The sequence below is a fragment of the Streptopelia decaocto genome (assembly GCF_964273445.1).
Source record: "Streptopelia decaocto genome assembly, chromosome: 17".
Classification (NCBI taxonomy): Eukaryota; Metazoa; Chordata; class Aves; order Columbiformes; family Columbidae; genus Streptopelia; species Streptopelia decaocto.
Genome location: NC_138672.1, coordinates 1,511,088 through 1,537,160, shown reverse-complemented (window position 1 = coordinate 1,537,160; position 26,073 = coordinate 1,511,088). Strand labels below are relative to the sequence as shown.

General features: G+C 56.7%; 1 protein-coding gene across 6 annotated transcripts; it reads left to right on the top strand.

Annotated features, from left to right (window-relative positions):
• Positions 1 to 908: 908 nt before the first annotated feature.
• TRAF2 (TNF receptor associated factor 2) lies at positions 909 to 25,851 on the top strand. Of its 6 annotated transcripts, XR_014185580.1 has the most exons (11): positions 921 to 1,234; positions 3,153 to 3,373; positions 3,897 to 3,975; positions 4,326 to 4,424; positions 13,638 to 13,709; positions 15,932 to 16,006; positions 16,715 to 17,074; positions 18,976 to 19,153; positions 21,716 to 21,864; positions 22,619 to 25,008; positions 25,040 to 25,851. XR_014185580.1 is itself a non-coding variant. In XM_082067647.1 (10 exons), the coding sequence occupies exons 1-10, from the start codon at positions 1,001 to 1,003 to the stop codon at positions 22,835 to 22,837; spliced, it is 1,686 nt and encodes a 561-aa protein (XP_081923773.1). In that variant the 5' UTR covers positions 921 to 1,000; the 3' UTR covers positions 22,838 to 25,851. The 6 variants fall into 6 exon arrangements, 4 of the variants coding, with proteins under 4 accessions (XP_081923773.1, XP_081923774.1, XP_081923776.1 ...); XM_082067647.1 differs by having other exon boundaries at positions 22,619 to 25,851; XM_082067648.1 differs by lacking the exon at positions 921 to 1,234 and adding an exon at positions 1,751 to 1,790 and having other exon boundaries at positions 22,619 to 25,851.
• Positions 25,852 to 26,073: the final 222 nt, after the last annotated feature.

The window sequence follows — 26,073 nt, the reverse complement described above, 5'->3', positions numbered from 1 at the left end:
AAACGCAGGGGAGCAGCTTGGTTCCAGGCTACGGGAATCAGGCTTTGCGCAGAAACGGGGCACCGGGAGAGCGGGGGGGGTTTCCCTCTGCACAGTCGGTCTGTGGCTTTGTCACCACGACCGGCTGGGCTCCAGCTGCCCAGGAGCCTCGGGAGAGTGGTCTCGGTGTGCGGAGGTGGAAGGTTAATGCTGCGCGTTACTCAGTGTCACAAGAGTCGCTCCGCGGGCGCTGCGGTGGCAGCCGGGGTGTTGCAGCAGCAGGTTTGTTCAGAGCAGCCCCGGGTGGTTCGTCCCGCGGCTGGAGCTGCAGGTGAGACGTTGTTGGCGGTTCCTGCCTCTCTAGGAACAGCACGTCCTGCTCCCAGCGCCGCTGCCGGGGTCACAGCTCGCTCGGAAACGCAGAAGGGGTTTTCCTTCCCTGAATCACGTCAGCCAGCCAAGAACTTTGGTGATGTAAAGGTTTCCACAGTCGCTTTCCCAGACTAGCACAGCTGCGCTGGGAAAAAGAACGTTGCGGTGGAGCGAGTGAAGCGGCGCCAGCATGGACGTGCGGTGGTGCCAGTCCCAGGAAGCTGCGTTGTGCTCATCCCAGTGCCAACACGTGCGCAGGGACACACGTCACCCCAAGCGCCCTCAGGTGCTGGTCCCAGCTCTGCGGGAGCATCTCACCTCAAAGGGCATCGGCGCAGCCTTTGGTCCTGTGTGAAGGTCTCAGGGCCTCCCTGGGCTTGGCTGCAGCCGGCTCAGCCCATGGTGCCGCCCTGGGCCCCGCTGAGCTGCCCCCATTTGCTTCCTTGTGCAGCTCTGCTCCCGCGCTGTCCCCGCAGCTGGGGCTACCGGGACAGACCCTTTGGCTGCGCCATCAGGGGCAGCACCGAACCGGCTCTGATGGGAAGGATTTCCCCAGCAGCAGATGAATTCCCCGTGTGATAAGAACAAGCCCTCCCCTGCCTGCTCGTGGGGCAGCTGTAAAGCCCCAAAGCCCCCGCGCTGCCTCATCATGATCGTGCTGGGGACCCTGAGTGACAAAACTGGCCACTGTGACCTTTCGCAGAGTGAATTCCCCTGCAAAAAGCACCTCCTGCTGCCCTCACGGCTGCGGGACCGGCGGCTGCGATTCCCCCAACGTCACTGTTTCTCGATCACGCTGAAGCCTGTCAGCCACCACCTGTCCCGCCCAGCGCCCGGCCCGCGCTGTCCCCGCGGTGGGGCGGCCATGGCGCTCTGTGCCCAGGTGAGCAGCACCGGCCCCACCAGAGCCTCTCAGAAACATTCCTGGGCGCCCAGACCGGCTCTGGGCGGGGGGGGGCGGTCGTGGCGGGAAGGTGGGTGTCCCTGGAGGTTGGGACCCCGGGGTGGGGGGCAGTGTGCCCCTGTGCCGAGCACTGCGGTCCCGCTGGGTAGCCCTTGGCCGGCACAAGGTGTGGGTGGATGGGTCCGGGGACGGTGGGGGAGCAGCGGCGGAGGACAGGGGTCCTGGGGGTGACACGGGGGCGGTGACACTGCGGGGGCTGGCGGGGCGTGCTGGGGGGTGGTAGCGGGGGTGACGGGGCTGTGACGGTGTGGGGTGTTGGGGGCGTGTTGGGGTGTCTCGGTGTGACGGGCAGGTGACAGTGTGGGGGTGACGGGGTGGGGGCGTGGCGTGTCGGTGACGTCAGAGCTTCTGGCTCCGCCCCCGGCGCTCCCGGGATGGCCCCGCGCGAGCGGGCCCGGCGGGCGGGGCGTCGCTACACGTGTCCGGTGGGCGGGGCCTGGGCCGGCTTCCGGTGCGAAGCGGACGGAGGCGGCCGGTGAGTGCGCAGCCCGGTACCGGCCGGCGCGGGACGGGCGAGGGGCGGCGGGGCTGGGGGCCGCGGCCGGGCCGGCGGGCGGACAGGCGGGAGGCGGAGGACGGGCGGACGGGCCCTGCCCCGTGCGGCGGCGCCCCGGGCCTCGCTCCGCCTTGAGCTCGGCCCGGCCCCTCCTGGCGGCGGGCAGGCCGGGGCGCACCGGGCGGTGGGGGCAGTGGGGACGGCGGGGGCTGCGCTGGTGCGGTCTGCCCGAGCCCCGGGAGAGCCGGCCCGGCTCCTCGGCCTGTCCCGCGGGGGCGGCTGTTGCCGGCGGTGCCCGGTTCTCCCGTGTGATCCCGGGGCGCCCGGTCGCATGGCGGAGCTGCCGGCCCCGCTCCGGCCCCGGGGTGTCCGGGCCGCCCTCAGCCCGGCCCCTGTCCCGGGGTCTCCGGAGCAGCCGCCCCGGTGGGGACACCCCCGGTACCGGCGGTTCCGAGGGCGGGCCGGTTCTTTGCCTCCTCGCTGGTTTGCTTGTGCCCCTCACACCTGCGTTCTCTGGAAGCGGCCGGTCGGTCCGCGCTCTGGGCTGGATTCCCGGGCTTTTGGACAGCTGAAAACAAGCGGTGGGAGGCTGTGGGCACCTCACAGTGCCTGCGGGTTTGTGGAGGACCGAGGTGATTTATTTATGTTACTGATCAGCTGTAGGATGGTTTTTGATCTCTCTGCAGCCTGAGAGAGCTGGGGTGTTCAGCCAGAAGACAAGACTCCAGGGAGACCTCAGTGTGGCCTTTCCATACCTAAAAACACGGGGACAGACTTTTGAGCAGGGCCTGTTGTGATGGGACAGGGGGTGATGGTTTTAAACTGAAGGAGGGAGAATCAGGCTGGACACGAGGAAGAAATTGTTGTCCCTGAGGGTGGTGAGAGCCTGGCCCAGGTTGGCCAGAGAGGTGGTGGATGAACCATCCCTGGAGACATCCCAGGCCAGGCTGGACGGGGCTCTGAGCAACCTGAGCTGCTGAAGATGTCCCTGTCATGGCAGGGGGGGACTGGGGAGCTGGGGAGGTCCCTCCAACACAAACTGTTCTGTGGTTCTTGTTTTGGGTCAGAAACCTTGGTTTCTCTGCTCAGGCTGCATTTCAGGTGGCTTGGATGGGGATTTTAGTAAAGTCTGTTCACGTGGTCTCTTTGTTCTGGATTTAACTCCAAAATTAACTGTTAAGTTTTTCTGTGTATTTTTAGCTAGATGGAGGCGGGCTTGTGCCTGACGTCGGTGTGTTTACCTGTGTTGTTGGGGTTTGGGGGCCAATGTATGTGCGAGTATATGTGAAAAATGACCACCATCCAGTTATACTGAAGCAGGGAATGTATTTTTATTTTCAGGCTCTGGAGATCCAGCCAGGATTGTTTGTTCACATGGCAGCAGCAAACTCCACTCCACCTGGCTCTTTGGATCTAAACCAGCCTGGATTTGCAAAGGAGATCCTGGGAACTAAACTAGAGGTCAAATATCTCTGCTCCGATTGCAAGAATATATTGAGGAGGCCGTTTCAAGCTCAGTGTGGTCATCGTTACTGTTCCTATTGCCTGAAGAAAATTATAAGGTAACTTTTGTGCCTTCAGTCTAAAGACAAAATGCTTGAAGAGGCATTTTCAAGCGAAAAAGTAAAATCTGATTTCCATTACCTGTGTCAGACCATCTTTAAGGGAATGTGTCATCTCTGACTTGCTTTTATTTTTGTGGGGTTGCTTCAGTGTTCTCTTTTCCAGAATCTCCCACATTGTTTTTGCCATTCGTCACTGAAGGGACTTGCTCCTAAAAATCATCCTGTGCTTGTTGTGCTAAAATGTGAGAAATTTAAGTACACGCTGGCTTGCAGGAAAGTTTCCTGGTGTTCTGTCTCCTGCCTTTACTTGAGGGCGGTTGAATAAAGTGGGTAATCGGGAGAAGAAAATATATTAGAATCAGAAACGGGCATAAAAACCACATATGAGCAAAGGCTCAATGTGGTGTTTTGAAAATAAGAAAATGCTTTCATTTTATAAAGTTACCAGAAATTGCTTTATCATTAAATCATAAATCGGTCCCTTTTTGCTGTGTATGATGATTGTTTTTCTGTCTGCCAGTGCTGGGCCTCAGAAGTGTGCCAGCTGCATTCAGGAGGGAATATACGAAGAAGGAATTTCTATTTTGGAAACAAGCTCGGTAAGTAAAAATGCATTTTAAAAAATAAAGGTCACTGATACCATTAATACCACTTGCATTTCTTTTTGTTGTTTTAAACGCAAGTTCTGAGAATCCCTTGTTCCTAGGAAACATTTTCTTCAGTAGCGAGAGTTATGATTAATGTGTTGGACTCCCCAGCTCCTAAAATCCAGGTCACGTTGATGTAGCAGTGTCCTAATTAAACGCTGTAACAACCATTTGTTTGCCATTGGCAACCTCTGAGGATGTGATGTGGTGACTTGGAGAAGCCTTAATAAAGCGTGAAGAGACTGGACTAAAACTGCAACCCCTCAGTAATTTTTGTGGTTTGCTTGTTTTTTCCGTTTCAGGCTTTCCCAGACAACGCAGCCCGTCGGGAGGTGGAAAGTCTGCCCGCTGTCTGCATTAACAGCGGCTGCACGTGGAAGGGGACGATTAAAGAATACGAGGTAAAGACCAACGCGAGGCCTTCGCGGCTGTGTCCTTTCCTTCCCTCTGTGCTGGGGAAGGCCCCCGTGGTTGTGCTTGCCCGCTGGCACCGGCAGCGGTGGCCTGAGCGTTTGCCTCCCTGGGTGTCAGTGGGAGCTGGAGGGGCTTCTTGGCTGCGGTAGGTTTGTGTGCCCTGCTGAGGGCACAGGCTGGACCGAAACCGTTTCAGATTTGCACGTGATTGCGGGCACCAGGCGTGGTGGGAACCACTCACTCAATCTCCACCTCCTTTCTACTATAAAAGGCAAGTGAACTGTCAAGAAATGTGAACCTAAAACTTGGGGACAGCGGCCTGGCCAAGATCCTGTTTCCAGCCAGCACCCCCATAGCCACCAGGGCAGTGGCCGCACGCGCCTGCTGCACAGTTTGGCTTTTCCACTCCTGCTCTTCCTGAGCAGCCCACCAGCTTTTTAATGCAGCTTTCCTCAGGAGTGTGGCCTTTGGTAACGCTCCTCAGAGCCGTGTTCTTGCTGAGGGGGGCAGGGCCGCGTGCTGCCCCGTGCTTTCCAGCCCCTCAGCTCCGCTGTGGTGATCTGCGTCGTTAAAGTGCGTTGGCAGTTAGTGGTGAAGGTACATTCACCGGGAAGCTTTGGTGCTCCCGAAGGACCGTTTCATCGGTCCTCCTCACCGACACATGGAGGGCCTGAGATAAGAGGAGTAAATTCTGTTTCTGTCTCGCACTTGCCCTAGGTAAAGACCCTGTGGGCCATGGAGTGACCGAGACGTGTGTCAGGAAGGGTTTAAGCTTGGTTTATCTAGGCTGATGTTTGGGTTCTCTGCCATGCTGCTGCAAGGCGGCAGAAAGAAACAACAGCTGTGGATCGTGCCTGAGTTTTCTGCTGAGCTTGCTGAGCCTGTTCTACACAAAGGTGCTTCTGTGCCGCTGCTTCCCTGTCCTGCTCTCTAGAACCTTCCGCTGCTTTGTGCTAAGAGTTCCGTCCAAAAGATGAGGGGAAATATGGTACTAACCGGTTCTCCTGCCGTGAAAACCTCACTCACAAGTGGCTCACAGTGTGGCTGAAAACATGTCCAGTTAAAAGCAGCGGCGCAGCAATGAGAGTTTGGGAGTTCCATTTCGGAGTGCGGTGTGTTTTACTGCGGTTCCAGGCTCAAGCTGTGCTGCTGCTGTCTGCAGATTGCGTGACCCATGCTGTAATTTCTGCTGCTGACCAGTGACTCAAAGTCACTGCAGTGTTGAAAATGGTGATTGTAGTAAGTCAGCTTCTCTCTGTTAGACCAAACCAAATTATATTTGTCAGCAGCTTCCAGTGCTCTTGATTGTGCTGGGACTGATGAGCTCTTGTGAACTTATTCTCCCGGGTTTAAAAACAAATCTTAAAGAGTTCCTGCAGAGCTCAGCAAAAAGTCATCAGCTGCCCCAGGTCCTCCCTGTGTGGTCCCACAAGTGTCCGACCGCGCTGGAGTCCGGCCAGGACTTGCCCTTGGAGTTGGAAAGGGCAATGGGGTGAGCCTGTCTTCTTGGGGGCTGCGCTGTGTGCGATGCTCTGGGATGTCTGAACTGATAAGGCTGTGCCTCTTATTTTACGCTCCGCCTAATCTTCCGAAGCTCCTGGTGGATGTTTCGCTAAAACATGGTGTGTCTCCTAGAGCTGTGGCTCTGTGCTTGTGCTGCAGCCCTGATCTCAGTTTTGGTTGCTGTGGGGCGATGAAAGGGGAGCAGGATTCAGTCTCGGGTTCAGTTTGCCCCTCCTGGCCGCCTCGGGCACCGTTCAGCCTGGTGGGCTCCGGATATTCTGTGCCCTTTCAGGAAAAGCCGATCCTTTCCTGGGAACTGGTGGGAATGGGCAAGATCTGGCCGTGTCTCCTGCCCCACGGCTGCAGCTTTTCCTCGGGCTGATGGAAGGAGGCATCAAACACCGTGGTAGCCCAGGGGCTCTCGTGGTGCCCTGGGCTGGCGTTAAACCCTGCCCAGGCCGCTTAGCTGGGAGCCGCAGAGCAGAGCTCAGTCGCGCAGCGCGGGCGCGTCTGCAGCCAGCAACGTGTGTAACGTCCCGCGGCGGCTCCCGCTGCGGAAAGTCCCTCGCTGCGCTATTTCCGACAGGACGTGGAAAGTCCCTAAGGGTGAATTCATTGTTTGCTAATTTAAAAATCGTGTGCTCGTACTGAGAGAGACTTACTCGGCTGCTATGGCTGCTATCCGCTTACAAATCAAAGGATACCGTCGCTTCTGGTTTGCTAATCTTATCAGGGCATGAACAGGGAAAGGAATGTGCTGCAGCTGAAGCTGTAGCTCTTCAACTTCAAAAAAAATCAATAGAACCGATTTCAGTTTTACTTTCTGTTCAGACATACCAAGTTTCAGGTCTACAGGGACGTATAAAACAGAGAGTGCAATCTGCTTGGACGTGACTTGCACCTCTGCTTAAAGCTGTTTGAAGCATATGAAATATTTCGGTGCTTAGCACATGTCTGGGTTTATAAATGCATTTTTCAGACTGTAAATATTGTAAACACTCCGTGGCATTTGGATAAAGCAGTTTGCGGTGGGCCTGCAGGGTTTTTCCTTTTAATCAGTAACCTCTTTCCATGTGTAGGTTTCCCGATGAGTCTGCCTCGAGCACACATAGAGAAGAGCAGGCTGTGGGCAGGCGCCTTTAGATTGAGGTGGAAAGTCCGAGGAGGGCTGCAGAAACTAAAGTTAGCGCCTTAGAGCTAAAGGAAAGACCGAGAAGGCGCGTCCTGTGATATCCAGGTGGAGGAGGTTTGTGGTTCCTCAGCACTGGAGCATTTATTTTCTTGCCTTGCAGTACTTCCAATTGCCTACGTCCCTCTTCTGTTTCATTAGTATCTTCAGTTCTGTAGCTTTTGTTTGTGTGTTTCTCCTCGCCAGCTCCTTTGCCCCCGCCAGGACGGGCTGCACAGAGGTGTTCACACGGTCAGCCCCGGCTTCTCCGTTTGTTACCCACACAGAGGCTTTCACTGCCCTGTTCATCTCGGGAGACACAGAATTATTTGAAACATAAGGAAATGTAACCAAATTTTGAAAGGAGAACTGAGTTTTAAGCTTAATCCTGACACCGGTATTTAAACGAAGTTGGGAGGGGGTGTTTGTAGGCAAACAGATGAGCTGAGCCAGCGCGGTCGGGTGGCTGTCAGCTGCGGTGACAGCCTCTCCTCGTCCACACCGCAGGGGATGTGTTTGCCCTGCAGTCAGTTGGCTTTGAAGCGTTCACTTGAATTGAAGCCTGGAAGGCTGTGGAAAGTGCAAACTTCAGCACTTGAGTGATATTATTTCAAAGTATGTGGTGTTGGGGAGAGTTTCTGTGTCCCCTTCTCGGCTGCGTGGCTTCCTGGGGCCAGGCCCAAGTAACCGGGCAGTCCCTTCTTGCCCAGTGCTCCTAGTGGGAGGTGCTGGGAAGCCCCGCTGTGCCTCGTGGAGAGAAAGCTGTCCTTGGTTGTGATTTTCAGCTTAGGCTGAAAACTTCAGCTTCAGGCTTTTGCACATGGGTCAGAACAGAGCTGCTGGTCTTGGAACCGACTTGCCCTTCTTCTCATTGCCTCCCAAATGTACTTCTGAGGGTTTTATAGCCACGTTGCCTGCGTGGGATAGCACATTTTGAGCACTGTGGCAAGGCAGCCAGCCTTCTCTTTAAAAGCAGGTTCAGCATGTGTTATCTTTTTCTGAAGGTTTTGGCTCAAGTTACGGCGTGGTGTTGAAGTGCAGCTTGAAGCCGCCTCTGGCCTGATCAGCAGTTTCCCCCGGGACCAAACTACTGTCCCGTGGGAGGATCCCTGACTTACATCTGCAGGTGACCAAAAGGGCCTCCCTTTGGAGGAAGGGATCTGACACACCTTTACTTTCCAGAGCTGGGGTCCCCACACAAATCCCGGCCTCCCTTACAGTCCCTGGAGTAGAGTTTGTGCATCTGGCTCCCGAACCGGAGCAGGTTCCCGTCCGAGCCCATGCTGGGAGGTGAAGCCCCGGGGGGAGCGTGTATGGGGGCCTTGGAAAGCCCTGGCTGCAGAGGGTCTGCTCTCAGCTGCTACAGACGCCTTCTGTGGCGACCCTCCTCGTGCACAGTTTTGGCATCTGTCCCTTGGGAAGCAGAAAGCTGCAAGTCCTGAGCTGTGAAGCTGAGTGCCGTGTGTCCTGTCTAAGCCGTGGTGAAACCCGCAGCATGAGCACGGATTTGGGGTGATGGGGGCAGCACTTCACACCCAGGGAGATGTTCCTGGGGCTCCAGGTGTCTGGCTGGAGCCAAAGCCACCGTCACACACGCCCCTGGGCACCTCCAGCGTTTGGAACGGGCCAGAGGAATCGGGTTTGAAATGGCACCACTCACTGCAGGCTCCACTTCTCCAGCGCGTGAAAGACACCTGTCCCGGGTGCAATATTTGTCTCATGTCCCCTTTTCTGGAGATGCTTCAGCCTTGTGCTGTGACAGCCCCTCTGTTCCCAGCCCGCACCTCGCTGGCTGTGGGGCAGAGGAGCCGACCTTGTCCCTGCTCCTCTCTGCAGCTCCAGAGTGTGGCAGCTCCCCTGTCAGGCAGAGCACCCGGAGCCTTCATCCCCAGGCTGTCCCTCATCATCTCCGGGACTTGGGTGAAGCCCCACGTGCTGGTGGAAGGGGGTGTTGTCCTGTCCCCTCCCTGGGAATGTTGTCCCGGGGCCTGGTCGGCATGGGCCGCGCTCCCAGCGCTGCGGCAGCTCCTGCGCCGTTGTCAGCGGTCGCTGTCAGGAGTAGCTCCTGGAGGGGGATGTTACGGATGCTCCGGCGCCTGGTGTGGTTCGTGCGATTGGTGCTCACTCCCCGGTGACAGGTTGTTCTCAAGAAGTGACCTCGTTAGATGTGAACAGCACATCTTGGGCATTTTTCAGGGAACCATAACTGTTAATTGCAGCCTAGAAGACCTGCGGAGTTATCTCTGATCAGGCGTTGGCGATCGCTTTGAACATCCCTCACATGTCACCCAGCTGTTCGCAGGCACGCTGTGCAGTCCTACGCGGTAACTTTTCATTTCTTTGGCAAGCGGCTTTAGTGTTTCTGTTTTGCACTGCAGCTGTGTCTGAGGAACAAAGGGGGCTCCGCTGGCCGTGGCGCCAGCTCAGGTTCAGACTCAGGCTTATCTAAACTGCCCTGGGGGTCTGGCCCCGTTCTGTTTCAGACTGGAGTCTCCCTAGGAAAATTATTCCTCTGGGATGATGGAGGGGTTTGGAAGAAGCATCCTGGAGTGTCCCACCACCTCAGGCTCCTGTACTTCAAAGCAAACAAGGAAAGGCAGAGTCTGGTTTAGGAAATGTTAGGAAACCCCCTACTGCTTTCAAAATGTTTCTTGTACCTTCAGCCTTCTTCAAAACCAGCTCTCGCTTCCACATCTGTCTTCAATACAAGAAATGTTGCCTTGAAGTTTCTCTACCGTAAACCCCAAATCAAATGTCTGTCTAATCGCCCTAAAAGGCGGTGAACAAAACCACAGAGAGCTGAAAGCAAAGGTTGATCTGCTGGTTCTGGAAGGAGGCGTGAGCGAGGCCCCTGGGACCCCGACATCTCATCCGCCAGCTGTGTCCTCAGCTCAGATGGGCGCCGTGGCCTCGGGCACCATTGCTGCCATAACGTGCCCACTAGAGCCACACGCACTTACCGATGGGAAGTTAATCTTAGTTTTTGACATTTCTTGAAGCTTTAGTTGTTGGTGGTGCCAGGTGGACTAGCTCCGGTCCCTGTCAGCAGCGTGTCCTGGCCGCGGGAGCAGTGTGTGTGTGGGAAAGCTCCTGCTCCCAGTTGGCACCGTGGGGTACAGACTGGTTCCCGCTTCCAGCCCTGGGTTACTGGGCTCCATGCAGTAGCACAAGGACCAGGTGTGTGTTCCCAGCCCACTCCAGCTGAACCCCCCAGGTCCCTCAGCCGCTCCCATCACACTTGTGCTCCAGCCCCTCACCAGCTCTGTTCCCTCCTCTCAACTCGCTCCAGCACCTCAAGGGCTTTCCTGTAGTGAGGGGCTAAAACTCAGCCCAGGATTTGAGGTTTGGCCTCCCCAGAGCCCAGCACAGGGGGACAGTCCTGCTGGCCACACCAGTGCTGGTACCAGCCAGGATGCTGGTGGCCTCTTGGCCACCTGGGCACAGGCTGGCTCATGTTCACCCGCTGTCACCAACGCCCCCAGGTCCTTTTCCAGCTGTTCTTCCCCAGCGTGCAGCGTTCAGGGGTTGTTGTGACCCGAGTGCAGCACCCGGCACTTGGCCTCTGGCAGCAGCTGGTTCCACGGTGCATTTCTCGGCTGCTTTGTCCCGGAGCTGGAGCGCTGTGTCACGCTGCTGGATTTCCCAACATGGTTGCAAGGCCTCCATTAAAAACCGCCTCGTGCTGGTGTGGCAGGTCCTGAGCGGGGGAGCGGGGGCACCTCCTGCTCTGCAGCCGCTCTATGGGGATAGTGATTTTCAGCAGTAGCCTCTTCTGGAGTTCAAGTCAAGTTTGGCAAAGCAGGAATCAGATTAAACTGCAGTTTTCCCTTTTGTCTTACGTATGCAAGCACAGCAGAGCAGCTCATCCTGGCATTCCTTAGGAAATTATCGTTGTGTCCTCCACAGATAGATCAGCTGCTCTTACCAAATCCCACTTTTCCCTGCCCTTTGCTGCGCAGCGGCGTTGAAACGTGCTCCCGTGCTGCCGCAGAGCTCCGAGAGGGGAGCTGCCGTTCCCACTGCTTGAGTTGGTGTGAGGGGGTGACCCCGAGGGCGCCCCCAGATGAACCTCAACTGCAAATCCTGCAAATCACGTTTCTCCTTCCCTGATACCGAGGTAGGGGAGTCACAGCGCGTCCCAGGCAGCTCCCTTGGCCGCTGGCCTGCAGGAATGGGGGCTCAGCACGGCCAGGCTGGGGGACCAAGCAGCCTCAGTGTGGACACCCGAGCTCGTGGGCTGCCCCGGTCCTTCTGCAGGCAGCGGTGGTGTCTGATTTTCTAGTCTCCTGGGCGGGCTCCCAGAGACCCTCCTGTTCTGATAGCACCGTGTGACGTCCAGGCTGCCACCACGTTGTCTCGCTGTTTATTTTTAGGGAGCGAATTGATGTGCGGATCGATCGGCGGGTTTGGGTTTGATGGAGAGGGCAGAGCGAGGTGTTGCTGTGCGGGCTCTTAACTCTGCCCGGTTTGATTTTCTCCTCGTGCTGTTGGGTGCAGGACCCATGGGTTGGTCTGTGCCTCGGTTTGCTGCTGGTGTGTGCAAAGTCAGCGCTGAGGTACCTGGAGGGCAGTCCTGAAGGTCTGAGCCAGACCCTTGTGTTCCAGCTCCGCTTAACCGTCCCATTGCCACCCCCTCTCTCCGACCCCCGTCTGCCTTGGTTTCCATGACAGGTTCACTCTGGGAGGGGACTCTGCTCTCACCTCCCCTGTTCACAGCGATGACTTTCCAAAGCTGCCGAAAACCTTCACAGCGAATGCCAGAATCTCAGAGACGCTCGTCCTTGCTGCAGAAGAAGATGCGTGGGTTTGGGACGGGTGTAAACAGGAGGATTGCCCCATTCCTGGGGGAGCGGAGCGGGCAGGTCAGGCTGGAATGCCAGCCTGGGGTGGGCGGATTTCTGCTGGCGGCGATACCGTCCGTGTGTGCCGAGACACCCGCGTGGAGGGGGACGGAACAGGGGCTTCCAGAAGAGCCTGAAACCGCTTCTACACCAAGTAGATGGCTGGAGCCGCGCTGCTTAAAGCTCACGCTTCTGCGCGTCTTGATTTCCATATGGACTGGTCGTGCTGTGCGGGGCTGGTTGCCCTTCTGGTGGTGCAAGGGGGGTGTAAGCGTAAGCTTTAAATACTCCCTTTTTAAATAGTTGTCTCTGCAGGGAGGTTGGGAGGTTTCCTTCCTTCAGCCAGACCCTCTGCCGGTTTTGTTCATGGGGAAGATGCTCCTTGGTGCGTCTAGCCGAGGACTGTCAAAACTCATTTTCACCGGGGGACGCATCGGCCTCGCGGGTGCCTTCGAAGGGCCGTTCGGCCCTTCGAAGGCACCCGCGAGGCCGATGCGTCCCCCACTGAAAATGAATTTGACAGCCCTGGGTTAGAACATGAGAGCAATAGGGGGTAGAAGAAAGGATTGAGCCGCTGTGAGTGAGTGGGATGAAGGGCGCTCTGCCTCCTCCTCCTCCTCTGCCCGGTCACCCTGCAGGGACAGTGCCCTGAGGCTTTTGGGTCTCGTTGCTCATGTAAAGTATAAAAAGGAGAGAGTAACTCTGAAACCGAAGCTGAGCCGCTAATAGGTTTCGCTTTCCAGTTTCTGATGTGGTGACTGTTTAAATTGTGCGTGTTTCCCCGCGCCCGCCATTGTTTTAATAAGGAGTAAACATGACCAAGTTTTCGAGGCACCTGGTTTCACGCGACTGCGTTATAAACGCTTCTGGTTTTTTATCAGGATGCTTCAGTGTGCTTATCTTTTAACCTGAGTTTTGAACTGCCTATTCAAGGTGTTTGCAATGCCTCGTTTCGGCTGGTTGATGTGTAAAGGGAAGGTTTAAGCAATGTGGAAATGACACAGAAAGCAGAGGCGTGTTCCAGCATTCCCAGTTTAGCTGTATTGCTGGCCCCAGTATCTGCTGAGGACAGTATCACATTGCCCTGAGCGTTTCTCAGCTCCTCCGGCCGCCAAACAGCATGAGCTCTTGCTGCAGGGCTGTGTAGCGCCTATTAAATGAAACAGTTAAAACTATTCTTCTTTCTGGTTGAAAAATGGTTTTCTGATTCAAACGTGAAGATACGATCAGGCAGCTCAGCCCAGCGTGTGGGGAGGAGGCTGCGGGTTGGTGCTTCAGCGACTGATAACCATTACAGTGGAAAAATCGTACCGATTATCTCGCTGAGATCGTGGCTTACTTGACTCAGCCTGCGCAAACGTGTGTTTTCCTGGCACAGCCATACATGGAGCTTCCTGTTGATCATCTCGCCCATCAAAGCAGTAATTTGGTTTTGTCAAGAATTATAGCAGCTTTTATGTTGATGCTGAGGCTACATAGGCACCCAAAATTCTGGTAGCCTGGAGATGACACGTATGAGTCAGCACGCAGAATTATCAGCGTGACCAAGATTGGAGTCTAGGTTGGTAGAATACCACACTCTTCAGTAATATAGTGTAGAACTGCCCCTGTTGAGTTGTACTCATCGTATAACCTCATCACAGCTTTTATTTAGAGGACCAAATGTTCTCCTGTCGGTTGTTTTACAGGCTCACGACGAAGTCTGCCCTGAATTTCCACTGACGTGCGAAGGCTGCGGGAAGAAGGTTCCAAGGGAGAAGGTACCGAGTGTGACCTGCGTGCCACCACAGTGGCCTTTGGGGTCCCGATGGGCCAACACCGCGTCCTCGGGGCGGGGAGGAAAATCGGGACCATTAGGAAGTGGAGTGGGGAGAACAATTAAGCGGCAGCTGTTAGTACTGGGGTGACCATTCCACAAGGGTCAAGGCGCTGGTAGGCGCGAGTGGTCGGACTCAGCGGCGCGGATGGGGTTTGGGGGCAGAGCTGCTGTGGGAAATGCACACTCCTGGGTTTACAGGGTCCTTGCCTCCTGTGTAATGCAGTGATGTCAACCACGACCGCACTTACAGAAAGGGAGCCCATCTCCAGCTAAATGAATTCTAATTAATGATGCAATGGAATCTATGTCTCTAGGGCTCTAGTTTTGGGAAACATCTTAAAATCACATTAATCTCAAAACATCTTGCCTGCTATGGGCAAATGTCTTAGCAACGCTGTCGCCCTTGAAGCAGGGCAAGGGGGACAGAAATGGCAAAACAATGAGCAAAACATTCTTCAAACTGGGCAGCATAGAGTCATAGAATGTCCTGAGCTGGAAGGACCCACACGGATCATCGGTTCCAACTCCTGTCCCTGCACAGGACACCCCACAGGTCACCCCGTGTGTCTGAGGACGGTGTCCAGTCTCTTGTTGAACACTGTCAGGTTGGGGCCGTGGCACCTCCCTGGGGAGCCTGTTCCATGCTTTGCGCTGGGCTCTTGGGCCACGGCTCTGCCTGTGTGCAGGCTGGAGCTGGAGCCCAGCAGAGCCCAGGCTTATAGGTTCCCACAGGTGATCTATCCTGTGTTTAAATATTTACTCCCTCTTTTATCACTCTCCAAACTTTAGTTGATCAGCTGCGGCCGCTGCAACTCTGAGCAGCCTGACTCATCCAGCAAGCCAGATGGACCTAGGAGCTTTTTTAAAAAGTGGTTTAAAACCAGTTTTAATCGACATCTGTTGTAGCAGATGCGGGCACTAAATGTGGAATATGGTTGTTGTTCAGAACAGAGCATTGATATCTGATGATGGGAGGTACATCACAATCAAGATGATGATGTGGCAGTGCTTGTTAGCATTAATCATGCACTGTGTGGGAACCCAAACGAGTCATCCTGGCAGCTGGGGGGGTTAGTGCAATTCTCTGTAGAAATGTCCAGCATCGGCCCCGGCTCTGGGCGGGAGCAGCCGAGGTGCATGTGGAGGGGACGCTGCACCGGCCCGGCGCGGGTGGCCCTGCGGCAATTGCCGAAAATGCTCAGGCAGGACCACCAGGAAGCTTTTCCTTCTTAGATTTATAATGCTTAGCTGGAAATACCAATACTGCGCTGTGGCAGGTCCCAGCGAGGGTTACCTGAAGCGCACAGAGTTAAACATCTGGCAGGTCATGGGGTTGTTCCTCGCGCCTCCCCTTCCTCTGCCCTCAGTGCAGCTGGTTCCTCATGTACCTGTGCTGGTTGCTTTTTCCTTCTCGCATGTGCAGGTGAGAAGTGTGACCTCCCAGCTGTCAGGAGACAGAGAAATAAAACTTGCAGGTGTCAGTGCTAAAGTGAAAGTCACACCTAACAGAATCACAGAATGGACTGGGTTGGAAAAGCCCTCAGAGATCATCCAGTGCAGCCCTTGGTCCAACTCCAGCCCATTGACCAGATCATGGCACTAAGTGCCATGTCCAGTCTCAGTTTAAAAACCTCCAGGGCCGGTGAGTCCAGCACCTCCCTGGGCAGCCATTCCAATCCTGACCACTCTCTCTGCACAGAATTGCTTTCTCATCTCCAGCCTCAATTTCCCCTGGCAGAGTTGAAGCCCATGGCCCCTTGTCCTATTGCTGATGCCTGGGAGAAGAGCCCAATCCCCACTTGGCTGGAACTGCCCTTCAGGTAGTTCTAGAGAGTGCTGAGCTCAGCTCTAAGCCTCCTCTTCTCCAGACTAAACAAGCCCAGCTCCCTCAGCCTCTCCCCATAGGGCTTGTGTTCCAGTCCCTTCCCCAGTCTTGTTGCTCTTCTCTGGACCCGCTCCAGCACTTCAGTCTCTTTCCTGAGCTGAGGGGCCCAGGACTGAACACAATACGATAGGCAGTGTCCAGGTTTAACCACACGCTTTGGCAGCTGGTGATCAGCGAGGGCGTTCCTGAGATCGTCTTCAGCTCCCTAGATGTCAGCAAGGTGGAAGGGGAGCTACCGGGGACACATCAGATCTAACATTGCCTTCCTTCCTTTCTAGTTTCGGGACCATGTGAAGACTTGTGGCAGATCTAAAGTGCCTTGTAGATTTGAGGTTGTCGGATGTGCCGAGGTGGTAAGTGCTCATCTGTTGATGTTTATCTCGGGACTTGTTCTCAGTTCTGGCGTTAGAGTTCACCTGCAAGCTGCTGTTGCTCAAAGCGTTACAGATGTTTGCATTCAGACGTTTGAGCAAAGTGGTGTTTCAAACCCTTTGCAAATGGAGCTGAACATCATCTGCTGTCCAGAGTTTGGGTATCCAGACAATGAACGTAATGTGGAAGGAAACGTAATGTGGAAGGAAGCCTCCTCTCGAGGAACACCCTGAGTGCCTTGAGGCTGGTGGTTAAGCTGCTTTCAGCTGTAAGCAGAGAGCTGGGCGGCTGGTGTCTTCCTGTCCTCTTAGAGCTTGGGCCAGGCCTTATTTCTCCATGTGACTTAGTTTTCCCAGCTCCTACCGTCGATGTTTGTATAAATCCCTCCATGGGGGGTTACGGGAGGATTTGTCCTTTGGTGCTGTTAAATACATCTGACAGAGCCCTTTTGGGAAGTGCTGGAGACGGGGATGAACAGTCTGTATCGTTGTATGGGATTCGCAAAATTTCTGAAACAAAACAACACCCCCCCAAAAAAAACCCCAACCAATGGGGTTTTAACTCTCTTTGCTTTTTCCCCTTTATAATTTAAAACTGGTGTTGTGGCCTCAAGAGGAGGAATTTGTTCTGTGGATGGTGACAGCATAGATTGAGCTTGCTGAACGTGGGATGTATTTCTCTTCACCCAGGTGGAAAATGAAAAGCTACCAGAACACGAAAGCAAGTGCTTGGCGGAGCATCTGTACATGCTGCTGAGTTTTGTACTCAGCCTCAAGGCCGGTTCTGGAGACCTAAAGCCCCTCCCTGCCCTTTCCTCATCACAAACCAGCTCCCCGTTACTGGCAGCAAACTCTCTGTGCTCGGAGTCTGAGCTCTCCAGGTCCCTGGAGCTCTTGGGGAGGTGCGAGGCCCTCGAGAGGAAGACGGTGACCTTCGAGAACATCGTCTGCGTGCTCAATCGGGAGGTGGAAAGAGTGTCTCTGACAGCCGAAGCCTACAGTCGGCAACATCGGCTGGACCAGGAGAAAATCGAAACGCTCAGTAACAAGGTGTGTAACCGCTGGCTTGGGCTTTCCAGCACTATGAGCAGAGACTTGAAATATTGAGTATTGTTGAGGGTTTTGATTGCGGTGTGACAATAAAACCCTGTCAGGTGTATTGTTAATCCCCTCTCCCTCTTCTCAGTCAGGACAGGTGATTGGGAGGGAATGAAGGACAGAGAGAAGAGAGTTGGAAACATTAAAAATGTTTTACTAATGCTACTACTAAGAATAGAGAAAATAATACAAAATATACAAAACCAATCTTGAAAGTCCCGGCAACTGCAGAGCCGGCAGCCGAAGTCCTGGACTGGACTCTGCAGCCAATGGAACTGGATTCAGTCTGTCACTGGCCTCAGTTCCCAGGGACAACTCACAAGGTCCTCTCCTAATGTTGCCATAAGGAAAAGGGATGAGATCCTCGTGATCTCCCACTGTTATATGAAGTGTTCATGTGAATGGGATGTTATACTCTGTTGGTCAGTTCTGGTCACCTGTTTCTCGTTGCCCCTCTGGCGAGATGTGAATCTGTCCTTATCAATAACCTCACGTTCCATTGCTGTGTTCACCAAAACATGCATCTGGTTCTCCAGGAAAATGCAGCTCATATGAAGCTTTAGCTGACAGGCACATTCACTAACAGAGAAACTTGTTTCTAACAAAAACAGGACAAGTGTCCTTTCCATGTTATCCGCTAGCAAAGCTTCACTGCCTAGCTGTGCGCAGCCCTCTAAAGCATCCTGGAAAATACAATAATTAAACTGACCTGCACGAAGTGTTCAGATCTCTGTTAGTGATCAACTTACGCAGACGCCTGGCTATTGTTCCTGGCCGAAGTTTTGACAGAGACTACTCAGCGTTTCACTGGATCACTCTGATCCTGCGGGGCTGCTCGCCTTCTAGACCTTTCCAAAGGAGCGTGGTTGTTGATGCTGTGCCCAGCGTTGTGCCAGCGCGGCCGCGGCATCATTTGGCTTGACACATGGCAGGGTGTTGAACTCATTTTCACCAGGGGCCGCATCAGCCCAGCAGTTGTAACCGCGGTTGTAACCTGGGGCCTGGGGGTCCTGGGGACAGCAGGGTGACCATGAGCCAGCACTGGGCCCTTGTGGCCAGGAAGCCAATGGTACCTGGGGTGGGTTAGAAGGGGGTGGTCAGTAGGTCAGAGAGGTTCTCCTGCCCCTCTGCTCTGCCCTGGGGAGACCACACCTGGAATATTGTGTCCAGTTGTGGCCCCTCAGTTCCAGCAGGACAGGGAACTGCTGGAGAGAGTCCAGCGCAGCCACCAAGATGCTGAAGGGAGTGGAGCATCTCCCGTGTGAGGAAAGGCTGAGGGAGCTGGGGCTCTGGAGCTGGACAAGAGGAGACTGAGGGGGGACTAATTCCTGGGGATCAAGATGGAAAGGGGGAGTGTCAGGAGGATGGAGCCAGGCTCTTCTGGTGACAACCAGTGACAGGACAAGGGGCAATGGGTTCAAACTGGAACACACGAGGTTCCATTTAAATATGAGAAGAAACTTGTTCCTGGTGAGGGTGGCAGAGCCTGGCCCAGGCTGCCCAGGGAGGTTGTGGAGTCTCCTTCTGTGCAGACATTGCAACCCGCCTGGACACCTTCCTGTGTAACCTCATCTGGGTGTTCCTGCTCCATGGGGGGATTGACCTGGATGAGCTTTCCAGGGCCCTTCAACCCCTCACATTCTGGGATTCTGTGATCTTCTCCAGAACGACAGGGTTCAAATGGAAGCTGTAGCGAATTGCTCTACGATGCTCCGCTTCTCCTCCCGTGACCCCTGTGCGTTCTGGAGAATGTCTCTCACTAACGAGTTGTCCTGTGAGGACTCTGGTGTCTCCTTGGGGCTCACAACAGTGCGTGTTTCTAACCAGGCTGCACCGTGTGTCCCACTGAGCAGGTCCGGCAGCTGGAACGGAGCATCGGCCTCAAAGATCTGGCCATGGCCGAGATGGAGGAGAAGATCCGCAACATGGAAGCGTCCACCTACGACGGTGTTTTCATCTGGAAGATAACGGAGTTTGCCAGGAAGCGTCAGGAGGCAATAACAGGCCGCTCTCCTGCCATCTTCTCTCCAGGTTATTATCTACAAATTTGCAAAATTGCAAAAGCCTTTTGTGTCTCAGCTGGGTGGGGGATGCACAGTGGTACCTTTAGCAGGGGAGGTGCTGGTTGTTCAGATGTCCCTGTTCTGTCCTCCTTTCCCATGGAGTCTGCAACAGTTTTTGTCCCATTGGGCTAAATGAAACTGTTCTGCTGACAGAGGTGCTTTTTAGATTGCAGAAGACCTTTCTAATTGTTCATACTGGAGAATGCAATCATCTTAGCTCTGGAATAGCCCTGCGTAGAAGTAAAATACTCAAAGACCATAAAACCAGCAATAAAATAGTTAAGGAAAGGAGGAAATATATATTAGAGCCCCAGAAATATATTTTAGTGCCTAAGCCATGACGGTGCAAGAGGCAACGTCTAAATAAAGCCCAAACCGTACCTAGGGAAGTGCTCGAGTATCTGTTATAGGAAGGGGCTCTCCTTGCAGAGCTGCCGCAGCCCAGCACCGCTCTTCCTCTTCTGCAAGAAGAAAACCTTGGGCAGTGAGCAGTAGGTTGTGATCGGGCTTGTTTGCTTATGAGGGCGCTTCCCAGGCTCGCGGCTCTGAGGTGAAACCATCTCTTCAGTGTCCTCGCTCGGCGGGGAGCTCGCCTGCAACGGGGCGGCTGAGCAGCTGCGTGCAGACCTGGAGCTGCGTGCAGACCTGGAGCTGCGTGCAGACCTGGAGCTGCGTGCAGACCTGGAGCTGCGTGCAGACCTGGAGCCCGTACCCAGCGCCCGCTTCCCGGCGCTGTGGAGAACCAGATCCTGGCCGGGCCGCCAGATAAAAGCAATTGTATTTCTCAAACTGTTTTTCAATCTGTTTGCTGGATGAGGCTGTTCAGAATCCGTTTTCTGCTGAAAAACTGGAAGAAAAAACTATTCCCCTTCTTGAGGGGAACCGAACTGCTACCGAAGCTGTGCACATGCAATTAGCATCGCCTTCTAAAAGTCATCAGCAGCCCTGGAAAAACCCCGCGGGAAGGGCAGTGTTTCCTTTTTCCAAAGCGAACAAATCTGCTTCAAATCTGGTTTGTTTGGCCTAGAGAAAGGAACCTTGACGCTTGTGTCCTGTTGCCTCCTTTCCCAGCGTGGGCTGTGCCCCCCGGCTCCTCGCTGCGGGGAAACGGCTCTGGGGGTGCCAGCCGCTGTTTTGTGCTGCTGGTTGGTCTCTGCAATGTGCTGATGAAGGTCTGTGCTGGAGGGACTGGAAGGGCCTCTGCCCGACACGGGGCTGCTCTGCAACAGGCGGGACTTCTTCATTTTGATCTCACCAGTGCAAAGTACAAGGCCTGGTTTCCTACAGCAGTTGATTGTGTCATTTAGGCGAGAGATCCTCATTCCTGGGGCTGCTTTAGGAGAAGATTAGTCCTGAGAAACAAATGTTTCTTGTGGAGGTGTTGGTTTTTTTAATATTAGAAAGTGAAGCCAATCGACTAGTGCTGTTCGGTCAGGGAGGAGAGAGGTCTGGGTTGAGAATAGCATGTAAAAGGGAAATGGGTATAATCGGTTTGTATTTAAATGTAAAGATGAGGAAATATCCAATGAAATCAGTGTTAAGGAGAAGGAAGTAGAGTTACCACTCACTCGCGTTGTGAGGACACAATGTGCCGCAGGATTTTGCGAAGGGCAAAATCAGAAGCGTTCAGAAAGGTCCATCAGGGGCACGCTCCAGGACAGTCCCAAGCGCAGCTCCTGCTGGGAGCCGCGGGTGCGGGGCAGCTTGCCGGGTCTCGCTTTGCGTCCCGCGCGCTTGGCGGTCGCTGGGCCGGTGGGCGCGGGACGGGCGCCGGGCTCTCCGTGCCCGCGGCAGCGCTCGGTGTCTGCGGGTGCTGCTCTGCCTGTGCTGAGCGCCGGGTCCCGCGGGAAAACACGTCTCTGCTCTGCCGCCCGGTGCCCGCGGCGGCCGGAGCTGAGGCTTGGAGCTGAGGCTCGGAGCTCTGTGCTGCCACGACAGGTCCCTTCAGAGACATGTCTCTGTGGCACCACATGGGTCTGGAATCACAACACGGCATTCCCAGAATTGCTGGACGTGAGAGACCCGGAGCCCGGCTGTGCCGAGCTGCTGGATCCCGATGGAGACCGGAGTTGCTGGCTTGAGGCTGTGCCCCGTCAGAGCCAGCGGGTTCCCGTGGGTGCTCTGCCCCTAGACAGGCCCTTTTTGGGGTGTTTTTGTTGGTGCTTGCCAGCGGCACTGCCGGGACCTGCAGCACGGCTGGTGTTGGACGTGGTGGGATGCGGCTCCGGGCAGAGCTGCAGCTCTGGGCTCTGCGCTGGGAAAGCCGGGGGACCAGCCTGTCCTGCTCTGTCCCAGTGCAGAGCAGGGGCTGGTACCGGCCCGAGCCGGCGCTGTCTCTGGCGCCTGGCTGGTGTTCGGACCTGTTGGCTTCCCAGCCCAGCTCCGTGGTGCAGGTGTTCTTAGACCCAGACCTGCCTGCCTGGCTTCTTCCAGGATCCAGACTTTAGACTCCTCAGTGTTCAAAGGAGCCCGTTGGTGCCAGGCTTTGCCAGGGTTGACACTCACTGTTTGTTTTGCAACTCTTCGGTAGCTTTCTACACGAGCAAGTACGGCTACAAGATGTGTCTGCGCGTTTACCTGAACGGGGACGGCACCGGGCGCGGGACCCACCTGTCCCTGTTCTTTGTGGTGATGAAAGGACCCAACGATGCCCTTCTGCGGTGGCCCTTCAACCAGAAGGTAGGTTTGGGACAAAGCCCGCTGTGCCCAGCAGTGTCCCCCTCTGGTTTCGCACCCACTGGAGCTTCTAGATGCTGTTAATCTGCCCACTCAGCAGGCGGAAGAAGGAAGGACTTTGATGTGTCAGCCGCCCTGGGGATTCCCCAGTCGTGTCCCCAGTGTGTGCCAGGGCGGGGGGACGGCAGAGGCTGCGGCAGGAGAGCAGCAGCGTGTTGGGAAAGTGAGCGGAGCCTCTGCCTGAATTCGGGGTGAGGGGAGCTTGTCATGGCCTCAGCACTGGGGGTGCAGCTGCTCCTCGCTCGCTCTCAGAAGCTCAGGCTGCAGTTTCGAGATGTTGCGGGTTTATGAAACGCTCCGGGGCCGAGTGGGCAAAGCGCTGCTGCAGGGAGAGGCGCTGCCTCATTTCCCAGCGGGACAGTAGCTGCGCCTTAGCGACACCGCTGTGTGGGGTATCGGTGCGGGGCCGAACACCTCGCCGGCCAGCTGTTGGGTTTCCGTCGCTCTGACACCCTGTGCTGCCACACAGAAGCTTCCCCTGCAGGGCAGGGTGCGGGAAGCTCCATGCAGGATGTCACCGAGGTGCCATCCTCTGCTGACCCGACTTGGAGGCATTCCTCAGATATGCAGGCGTGTGTGTGGCTGCGGCTGCATCGGTACCTGCGTGTGTCACAGGCTTCAAGCCAGCGGGTCACCGGCTGGGTTTCCACGTGCTCTTTATCCAGCTGCCCTAGTACATTTTCACGTTTGCCCACAGGTAACCCTGATGCTCCTGGATCAGAACAACCGCGAGCACATCATCGATGCCTTCCGGCCCGATGTGACATCCTCCTCCTTCCAGCGACCCGTCACAGAAATGAACATTGCCAGCGGCTGCCCGCTGTTCTGCCCCGTCTCCGTGATGGAAGCCAAGAACTCCTACGTGCGTGATGACGCCATCTTTATTAAAGCCATCGTGGATCTCACGGGCCTCTAACCCTGCTCGCCTCCGGGAGCAGCGAACGCGGAGCCAGCCCCGAGCGGGACATCCCCTCTTGTGCTGCACTTCAGGCAGGTCTCGGAGCGAGGAGGGGGCAAAAAGCAGAAGGGGAAAGCCCTTCCCAAAAAGGGACCTTCGCTCTGAGTGGAAACGAGGTGTCTGATGGGAACCCTCTTCCCTGGTGTCAGAGACCTTCCCTGGGAAGAGGTTTGGGTGGACGTTCACAGTCTGCGGGGAGCAAGATCTGCAGGGACTTGGGTGTCTGAACTGCTGCTGTCTGGGCCGCCAGTGGAAACCAGATCAGCTCTCGCTCTACCAGTTTAGTGCACGTCCTCAGTGCTCTGTAGTAAAACAAGGGCTTGGTCTGTCCCAGCGCCACCTCGTGTGGACACCTGGCTCAGCTGGCAGGATTTTCCTCTGAGATCTCCGTGTTCGGGAAGCTGTGCGTGCCGCAGGGCTGCTGTCGCTGGCTGGCCAGTGCCTTGGTGGATGGGAAGGGCGCGTGGCAGACACGGTGCTGAGTGGTTTGTTGTTGATTCAATGGCATCGGTGTCTGCAGAGGGTGCTGAGCTGTGTGGCAGGCGGGCGGTGCTGCTGCCTGCGAGGGAGTGACTGTCCCTGCGGAGCGCCCGTCCTGTCCCGGGCAGGAGGCGGCACAGGGCTCAGTGAGGACTTCAGGCCCTGAGCCCCAGGCGGGTTTTACCCAGGTGCTGCCGTTCTCTGCCGCCAGTGCCCGTGTCGCCGCGGGCAGGACGCTGGCGGTGCTGGAAGCTGCCGGTGCTCTCACACAGACACTCCTGAGCTGGCGTTGAGCCCCGTCTGGGGCGGCTGCAGCAGCGCAGGCACACGGGCCCTCCCGGGCCCTCCCGGCCGCTGAACACGCACACGGCTCCGCTGCGCCCGCCGCCTGCGCCGGCCCTCTCACCCGCGGCTGCGGCACCGAGGGGCGCAGCACCAGGCCCTGCCGCTCCCGAGCTGCCCCCCCAGCGCAGCCTCCCCGTCCTCCCTGGGCTCGGGGAGCAGCCGGTTCCCAGCCCTGGCAAACGCAGTGCTCGCTCTGCGCAGACACAGCGGTAGGACCTGGGGTGGCTGGAGAAGGCCCGGAGTGAAACTTGCTGTCCCTCTGTCCCTGGGCTGCTGGCACCGCTCCGCTTGGGGTAGCGAGTGTCCAGCAGCCATGAGGTCTCTGTGGAGAAGAAACTGCTGCCCTGTCCCTGTGTCATGGGCGGCGGGTCCCTCAGGAGTTGTTTCATTGTGGCCGTGAGTGGCTGGATGGGCGCTTTGCCAGGCTGGACTCTCCGGGCTCTGCCGCCTTCTCTGCCTGTGCCTCCCTCACCCGTGTCAGCACCGACCGTGCCACAGGGAGGTTTTGTTGGTCACAGGAGCCGGTTGCTGCCCCCACCTTGCACTAACGGTCCAGGGCCCAGTCCAGCTGTGGGAGAATGGGCAGCAGCGCGGTCACCTTCCTCCTGGCCATGGGTCACCTTCCTCCTGGCCATGGGTCACCTTCCTCCTGGCCATGGGTCACCTTCCTCGTGCTCCTGGCTGCCATGGGTCACCCTCAGCCGGGAGCAGCTGTTGCTGGGCCTGGGAGAGCAAGGCCCGAAGGCCCTTTCTGCCGGCAGCTCCAGCCCCAGCCGCTGGACGCAGAGCCCGTCTGCTCCTGCTCCGCTCCAGCGCGGCTGCGTGGCCACCTTGGTGGGGACAGGGACACTGTCAGTGGAGATGAGCTGGGGCTCGGGGAGCCCTGCCAGGTCTGGCTGTCCTGATCCCTCGCGGTGACGCTGCCCTGACCGCTGGCTCCTGGGTGGTGCTGGTGTCCCCACTGCTGCCAGGGGAGCTCAGGGGTGCCTGATGTCCTTCAGGCTGGCAGGCAGCTGAGCTGGACCCCGACCGAGTGACCCTCCTGCCGCCAGGGTGCTGTGCTGGCCAGGGGCTCTCCCTGCCTGTGGATGGGTCCCTTCCAATCTCTGTGTGGGTCCTGTGGTACCTGTTGAGTGCAGAGGCCATGGCTGGGGGCAGATGGAGGCCGGGGGCTGTGCCAGGGGGGCTGGGGGCGGCTGAGATGGGGGTGGCTGAGATGGGGGTACCAGTTGGGCTGCAAACGCAAAGGTGAGGGCTGCAGTGCGGGCAGGGCCTGCCCGGTTCTCATTGGGCGGCGGGTGCGTGTGCCCGGAGCAGCCCCAGCAGAGCATGGAGCCAGCCCGGAGCAGCCCCAGCAGAGCATGGAGCCAGCCCGGCGCTGCCGCGCTTGCCCTCGGGCCTTAGGAGGAAACGAAAAGCCTGAGCAGCAGCTCTGTGGGGCCAGGCCTGGGAGGCTCCCGGGGACCGGAGAGCCCTGGAAAGGGGCAGGAAAATCAGCTCTGCTGGTGTAACAGCTGGGAATTCAGGCTGTGGGAGGGAGGGGAAGCTCGGTCAGAGCTGCTGTGAATGTCTTTGCTCTCGGGGTGCTGGACACTGCAGCCGATTCCTGCAGAGACACGGGCTCAGCTGGGGGGCTGGGTGGCTTTTGGGGGTGGGTGCGGGTCCTCCTGCCCCAGCAGGTGCCTTGAAGGTTGCGGGGGGAAGAGTCTGTGCTGTGAGCAGAGATCGGGCGCCCCTTCCAGCCTGCGGGGGACGCGGGGCTGCGCTGCTGTGCGGGGGCACGGGGCGGTGCTGGCACAGCGAGCCAGCCCGGGGACAGGCCCTGGGGCCGGGGTGTTGCTGTTCCCGCGCCACAGCGCTGAGGCAGATCTGGTGCTGCCAGTGTCGCCTCATCCTTGTTTCATTTTCTAGCAGCTCGGAGCGCTGGTTGCGGCAGCTCCTGGGGGGACGGTGCCTCCCTGGGCACGGCGCTGCCGGCCTGGCTGGCACACGGGCGTGTGGCACAGGCCAGCACGGGGTTTTCTGGTTTCCCCTTTGCCGTTCCCTGTCAGAGAACACCTGTCTGAGCCCGGCACTGGGAGGTACCTTTTGTCTTTTTTTTTGTACCTTGAGGTCAAACCCCACTAATAAAAGCGGGAAGAGCATCATTGTGGTATGATCCATGGGGTGCTGGGGTGAAGCGGGGCAGGAGCACCCGGGTGGGGGTTTAGTTCTGTGCTGGGAGCTTCACCCCCCTGCTGCCTCCTGGGGCTCCAAAACGGGGCTGTGGGAGCGGGACATGACAGAGCCACTCAGAGGGGACCCGGCCCCACGGCTGCTGGGAGCAGGCCCAGTGGCGCTGGGCCAGTGTCACCAGCAGCAGAGGGGAC